Source organism: Xenia sp. Carnegie-2017, unplaced genomic scaffold (assembly GCF_021976095.1).
Source record: "Xenia sp. Carnegie-2017 unplaced genomic scaffold, XeniaSp_v1 HiC_scaffold_6, whole genome shotgun sequence".
Taxonomy (NCBI): Eukaryota; Metazoa; Cnidaria; class Anthozoa; order Malacalcyonacea; family Xeniidae; genus Xenia; species Xenia sp. Carnegie-2017.
In genome coordinates, this window is record NW_025813526.1 from 8,685,904 (window position 1) to 8,693,625 (window position 7,722).

At 37.6% G+C, this 7,722-nt stretch overlaps 1 protein-coding gene across 1 annotated transcript; it reads left to right on the top strand.

The window, feature by feature from the left end:
• Window positions 1–424: 424 nt before the first annotated feature.
• On the top strand, window positions 425–1,324 carry LOC124457070 (52 kDa repressor of the inhibitor of the protein kinase-like). Its single transcript, XM_047007361.1, has one exon. The coding sequence runs from the start codon at window positions 425–427 to the stop codon at window positions 1,322–1,324; it is 900 nt and encodes a 299-aa protein (XP_046863317.1).
• Window positions 1,325–7,722: the final 6,398 nt, after the last annotated feature.

Here is a 7,722-nt window from a genome sequence, read left to right on the forward strand (position 1 = left end):
TAAATCAATTCTAGATAAACTTAAAGACCTTGGCTTGCCAATTGAAGACTGTCGCGGACAAGGTTATAATGGTGCGGGTGCTGTTGCAGGTTGTGTTAAAGGTTTGGCTGCCCAAATTTTGAAGCTCAACTCGAAAGCATTATATACCCACTGTTATAGTCATAGGCTTAATTTGTCAGTTTGTGATTCTTTGTCAGATATTGAGGTTAAGAAAGTACTTAACAAAATAAAAGATGTGACAAATTTTATCAATATTTGTCAAACACGCAATATACCGTTTGAGGAGACTGTACGCAATAGTTTAGAAACGGACTCAAAAAAGACTAGATTGCCAGATGTTTGTAGAACCAGATGAGTAGAACGAGTTAAAGGTTTAGACACTTTTGAAGAATTGTTTGTTCAAATTTTTGACACACTGGATAACATGGCAAAATGTGGCAGTCCCTCTCTCGCTGCTGATGCATCCTCTTTGCTTGAAGGTCTTTTTGAGTTTCATTTTATCGCCCTCTTGGTTATTACCAGAAATGTTTTTGATCTAACGCTTCCTGTTACTCAGCTTTTGCAAGGAAAGAGTATTGATGTTATGGACGGGATTGAGTTGATCTCTTCTTTGAAAAGCAGTGTTGCACATGTGAGGAATTCTATTGATTCATATCATGATCAATGGTACGACATTGCTTTGACGTTAGCGGCAAAGGTTGGGGTAGAAGAATGTAAACGTAGGACAAATGGAAGGCAAACTACAAGGCCTAACGCTCCTTATCGTTCTATCTCGGAGTATTGCAAACGAATCTATACGATTCCTTTAATTGACCATCTTCTCTCGTCTTTGGATGCGCGATTTGACACGGAAAGTGTAAATGTTTATCAAGGACTAAGTATTGTTCCAACAAAAATGTTTTCTCTTATAAAAAATGGGATTGACTGGAGACATAAATTTAAGATTGTTTCAAAATTTTATGTTGCTGATTTACCCAATCAGTTAGGTTTAGATGCAGAGTTGTTATTATGGCAATCCTTCTGGGAACATTGTAAAGGTCCTTATCCAAGTAATGTAGCTACAACTTTAAAAGCTATAAATTTTGATGGTTTTCAAAACATAAAGGTCATACTTCAAATATTAGGAACCCTTCCCATAACTTCATGCGAATGTAAACGTTCGATTTCAGCGCTGCGAATTCTTAAAGATTATAAGCGGAGTACTATGGTTGAGGAACGGTTAAATGGTCTTGCTCTAATGAAAATTCATCAGGAAATTCTTCCAGATGTGCAACGCGTAATTGATAAATTTTCTGTTGGCAACACTAGATTTAAATTTAATTGAAATCATGAGAATTTTTTAAATTTTGTCTTTCTACATCTAAATTCTTTTTTAGTTTATTGATAAAATTGTTGATGTACCTATGTATAAAGGACATGCATTTAATTCTATGCAATAACCACGTTGCTGGCTTCGGCTCTTTAAAGGGCTGTCCATGTCGGATGATGCTTTGAAATTTGGGGCATCATCCTAGGCATGCTGAAGAGCCCTGATATTGGGCGAAACAGTCTGTCATCATCTGATTAAAGGGAATTCATCTTAGTTTTCGCAATTTTATGATCGCTAAAGTTTTATAAATCGCTGCATAAGATACAATGTATGATGTCATCTATGACGTCATATTTGAGGCCACATATGACGTCATAAATTTTTGACTAACATATGAAAAATCCTAGATCCGCCCCTGGATGTTCCTATAAAATATATAGCATAGGAATTCTCATCCTTTTATGTTCTACTTCTACATTCGGTATTTTCACGACACCTGTACAACATGACTGAATGCATTGTGGAATCACTGTTATCCCGCTCATTTGGATTGTGACGTTTTTCCGAGAAACGAGAGATCGTCGAAGGTGGCCGTCCCACTCCTGAGTTGCAAGGACTACATACAACATCCAAGCGAAGTGGTAAAGTCTTTATTCGAAGTTTTCCGACGTCAAATTAAGACAAGTACAATTGGCTGGCTGGCTCCTCAAAATTGAATAAGTTATTTTGCTGGCCGTGTCTTTTGTTCAACTCAACAGACAAGACAGTCTGGTGCAAGAAGGGATACGATGATTTGGCCAACCTGTGTAATGCCGTCAACAGACACGAGAAAACGAAGACACACTTGTCCAGTTGCTTAATGAATGCCAGTTTTGGGCGTGCACGCATCGACATGCAGCTAGACGAACAGGCCCGTTAACACATCTCAGCTCACAACTTGATGGTGCACAAGAATAGAGAAGTACTTCGCCGTTTCATTGATGTTGTTTGCTTTCTTGGCAAACAGGAACTTTCTTTCAGAGGTCGGGTGGAGCTGGAGGAGTCTGCCAACAGGGGCAATTACGTCGAATTGATAAAACTGCTAAGTGCATATGACCCCACGCTTGAACAGCATCTTCATACAGCAACCGTGTTTTCTGGACTTTCTAATCGTATCCAGAACGATTTGATTGTTGCTGTCAAGGACGTTATGTTGAAAGCAATAAAAGATGAAGTGATGAGGAGCCCATTTGTCGCTATTTCCCTGGATGAAACCTCCGACGTTAAGACCTTATGGCAGCTAACAACTATAGTTCGCTATGTCCACCCAAATGGTAAAGCTGTGGAGCACTTTCTTGGATTTACCGATGTAAGTAAGGATAGAACTGCGGCTAGACTGAAACAAGAAGTCGGTAAAACCCTGAACGAGTACGGATGCGGCGAAAAACTGATTGCCCAAACGTATGACGGTGCGAGTGTGATGTCAGGAGAACTGTCTGGTTTGCAAACACGAGTAAGAGAAGACTATCCACATGCTCTTTTTATCCACTGTTGCGGACACGCATTAAATTTGGTCATTGTTCAAGCTGTCTCGTCAACTAAAGAGTGTCGTATATTTTTTAAAACCGTCACTGGTCTTTCATCCTTTTTTAACGCCTCGTCCAATAGAACATACCTGTTGGACACAGTTGTCGGCAGACGCATTCCCACTGGAACAGCTGTTCGATGGCACTATCAGAGCAGGTTAATCCATGCTGTACTGGAGACAAGAGCAAAGCTGCTCGAAGTTTTCGAATACATCATCGAAAATGATGACGAGTTTGACGGTACGACGTTTAACGAAGCGAGGGGCTACCGACAAGTTCTTGCAGATTTCCAGTTTGTGTTCTGCCTTAAAATATTTTCAGAAATATTTGGTCTTACGGATGTTTTGTATAATATCATTCAGAGTAAGCAGTTCGATATTGTCAGGGGCGGATCTAGAGTATGTCAAATCCGTCGCGCGACTGATGTTTGAAACTCAAAAATTACCTATTCATATTAGTTAAAAATTCATTAATTATTCTTACTTTATTACCGCATTTACTTCGAGATAAAAATCCACCTTTATTTATTATTGAAAACTAATGACTAATCCAATGAATATCGCCTTGGTAACCAGATCAGTTGAATTTTAATTGACCTGGAATAACCGACTGATAAGCGGGGTGGCTTGACTGGTTCGACGGATAAAGGAGTCTTTGAACGCCAAAAACGCTTATTTCATTGGTCAATAGCCAGATCAGTGGACGATCTGGAATAATCTCGACCGATAAGCGGGGTGGCCGGACCTATAAGAGAGTCCACTTGCTATCGTGTAATTGGTTCGTTTAAATTTTTGTCTTGCTGTGATTGGTTTGACCTATTTCGACTGATAGCCAACTGAACTAACATAGTCAAGCTCACTGTCTGAATTGAATGTTTGATCGTTTCATACTAATTTTCTCAAGCATGATAGAAACTAAACTACAATCAGATGGAATTTATGAAAATCTTTTACAAATTCATATATTGACATGAATGCTGCTTTCCAAACTGGGAATTTTTTCAAGAGGGCGAATTATTTATGGATAAATTGTAAATGCTTGGCAAAGACGATCTCGCGAGCGACATTTCAGTCATTGATGTTCAAAAGCAAGCCAACATTGTTTGGAGTTTTATCAGCAGAAATTTACATCCAAAATCGTAAGTAAAGGACAACTGAAGTGTATGCATGAATGTAACATATCAAAGTCAATTTATGCGAGTGTGTGATGCGATTTATGTTAATATGGCGTATGGTAAGCAGATTGATGCTTCTAAAATTGTTGTTGCCGAAGAACTTTTAGCTATGATTTCTTTAGTGCTTGGGGAATCTTGACCGTTATATGGCAGCGAAATCCTACATTCCTGCAAATATATTTCAATGGACAAAAAATCTGTAGCCAGAAGGCGCCATACTATTATTTACTTTATCATAAACAAATGTTTGGGGCTTTTCAGTTTATGATCATTGATCATTCAATCATTGAACAGTTATACTACATATTGTTTAAGATTTGAGAAAACTAAATTTGATTACATGAGAAGCTGTTTACTATAACCTGTGATTTTGAGTCTTCTGATCCATGAAGCTTTTTATTTTGACAATTTGACTGGAATGGTATTAAACCTTAGTATTTCACATACATGAAATGTTGTCCCATGTCACATATTGTCCCCTTTTCTAACTGAACACCTCATGTAGAGATGTAAAGGTGTGTTAATCTACGGCTCATACCAGATTGTTTGCCATAAATTCCAAAGGACTATTGATGTATGAAAAGCATTTTCTATGAAGTAAAAATGTCTTCCTATGTATGCAGATAAACCTTGAAATTTGGCAAAACAGCAAAGTATTTTTCATGATCACTAGGTAATTTTTCAGATGATCATTATAATTTCTAAACTAAATTATTTCAGATTTACATTTAAACGAGCTTTGATCATATGAAAAGATATTTATCATAACCAGTAAGCATGACACATAAACCAATTTTAACATTCATGTAATTATATAATTAAAGACATGTTGGTTACATTCTGTTTGTATTTGATAATACAATGCTACTAGTGATTGCTATATAGCACACCTTGGAGAAGATAATAGTCAAGTGAAATGCCTAATAAAAATTTATGGTCCTTAACTGCAAATTTTCACTCTGATAATTTTTACTTAATCTTTGGCAGAAAAAAATTTTGAGTTTTTTCTCAAAAGGTGAATTTGCTAATACTGATGTGGAGATGGGTAAAGGGTTACAATAAACTTGCATGGTTTGAAGTCTGAGCTTTTCTATATCTATGAACTGTCACTTGTAGTCCCAAATTTCTAACTTAACTCATTACATAGAGGTTTGAATGGGGGTCTCTAGGGGGGTCTATGCCTGAGAACTTGGTAGAAATTTTTAAAGGATATATCTGTTTTTGAATATAGCATTATTGTAAAATAACTTTTACGTTCCTAGACATGCTAATGAGCCATATATTTGGCATAATAATGAGCCTAAATATTTGGGAAAACATTCAAGTATTGTTCACTTTATTGTTTTTTTTGAAAAAAAACGTAACCAAAATGTGTTGTTTTTACGCAAAAACGATGCCCACAAAATACATTTTGTAATGCTCTAAAACGCTGAAAATGGCATTTTTAAGGCTCTGAAATTCAAAATTTTTTTAGTGAGATAGCCTCAGAACCCCCCAGGTGCGGAGCGCCTCCGACGTTTCATGACTGATGTTTGAAAAATCCTAGATCCGCCCTTGGATATTGTCTTCTGTGTCACGAAAGTTCGCGAGACGAAAGATAAGATTCAAGAACAACGAACAAAATTCGTAGATTATTGGAATTTTACGTCAAGTATCGTCAAAGTAGCACTGAAACGCGGGCAAAGTGAAGAGGATGTAAAGGCGTCCTTCCGTCAAATGTTTTTCTGTGTAGTCGATACCATTGTCGTGCAGATTGACTCTAGATTCGAAAGTCTTAACAGCAGAGCATTGTTTCTTTGTTGGATCATTCAAAGCACGAATTGTACAGCCGGAATTTTCCCGAACGAGAGCTGCAATGGTTGCAAGATTCATATGGAACATTCTTTAATCTTCAAGCACTAAAAAGTGAACTAATCGTTGTATATGCATCTGCCTAGCTCAAATCGAAACCTGTTTTTGATATGATATCAAAAATAATCGAACTTGACTTGAAAGCCTGTTTTCCAGAGGTGTACCGATTGTGTCAGCTCATTCTTACTATGCCAAGTACGTCCTCCTATGCAGAAAGATCATTTTCGTCTCTCATACGTATCAAAACGTATTTTCGCAGTGCACAAGGGCAAGAGCGACTTTCTGCATTGGCTACAATTTTAATCGAGAAGGAGATGTTTGTAAGTTTGCAGGGGAAACCACGATTCTATGAGGAGGGTTATAAAGGGGTTTTGCGCAAAGGATAGACGGATGGAATTTACATTTAAGTAAATCTGTTGTAGGATTTTGGACTATTTCGTTCTGTTACTTCTTCACTACAATAGAAATGCACGCGTAGCCATTTATTTAAAACGACTTTATATCACAATACCACATGTAATACTTTTAAACCGTAATTGTGATATATACTCCATAAAAGTTTTTGAATTTTTTAGATTTTTTCTATACTGTTTCAGTCATGACAGATACATTTTTTTCACAAAGTATTCTAAGTAATCGAGGAAATGCGCTCCAGTAGCCTTCAAAATCCAAAAATTTTCTGGGGGAGCATGCCCCCAGACCCCCTAGATAGCTTCGCCGCAAGCCGCGAACCTCGACCCCAGCGCTTGCCTATTAAATTCGGTAACCACACGCTACTGGAGTAGAGGCATAACCTTAAGTAGTTATCTGAAGCCGGGACTAGTAGCCATTGCATGTGCAGTGGAAAAAATGAACATTCCATTGATGCCGAAAGTCAGTAAAGCCGAGCAGCAAGTAAATTTAAGTTGTCGTTTGACCATCCATGACGTTGAGCTGCCGGATCCATTTACGATTAATGTTTCAAATGATTTTAAAAATTCACCCCGTTCGGCTTGTTTGATATATGTAATCATATTATATATCATTCATCGGAATACGACAAGCAGGGTCTTGCAGCCTATAAGTTGTTCGAGAACTATCGTTTGTCTTACGATGGATAGGTTGAGTCTTTGCTAACAGCATACAGGCAAGATGCTGGGGTCCATGTTTATATAGGCAAGGTTAAGCCTGCAATGAAAGAAATGTCTAAAAATATAAAGACGTTTACGATTTATGGTTTATATTTGAAGGAAACGGGTCTCCTCGTGGCAGTGTGCTTGATGTGTATTGCTGTTGTCTTGGTAACAGAGATGGTGGATGTAAGCATGTATCATCTGCTTTGTATTCTCTTGATGATCTGCTTAATTCTAGAGGAGAGGATATTGTTACAAGTAAGGAGTGTAAATGGATTCGAAGATCAAGGCCTGATACAGCACCGTGCAAGCTAGAAGATCTTCAAATAAAAAAAGTGGGACTTAAAGATCAAGGAAGGAAAAGAAAAAGAGATGAAGAGTACAACCAATACATTGACTGTGACCCACGTCCACTTACAGATAGTGGACCCAGTTCACATGAGAAACTTGTTCGTCTAGTAAAATCATTGGATGAAATAAAGAAGAAACCACCTATACTATCCATTTTGAAGAAAGAAGTGTATGGCATGGATGAAATTCTGGAAAAGAATAAAGAATCATCCAAGCATGTAATAATGGAAAAAAAGATAATACAACACCTGCACAGCAATCACCAAGCAAATGCAGATGGCTTCTTAGAAAGTCTCCACTTCCCAAAGAAGGAGATTGAGGATATTGCTTCAGTCACTAAAAAGCAATTTCAATGTAGTG

Excerpts from the sequence above, each read along its gene's own strand:
- LOC124457070 (XM_047007361.1), top strand. The coding sequence starts at position 425 with ATGGCAAAATGTGGCAGTCCCTCTCTCGCTGCTGATGCATCCTCTTTG.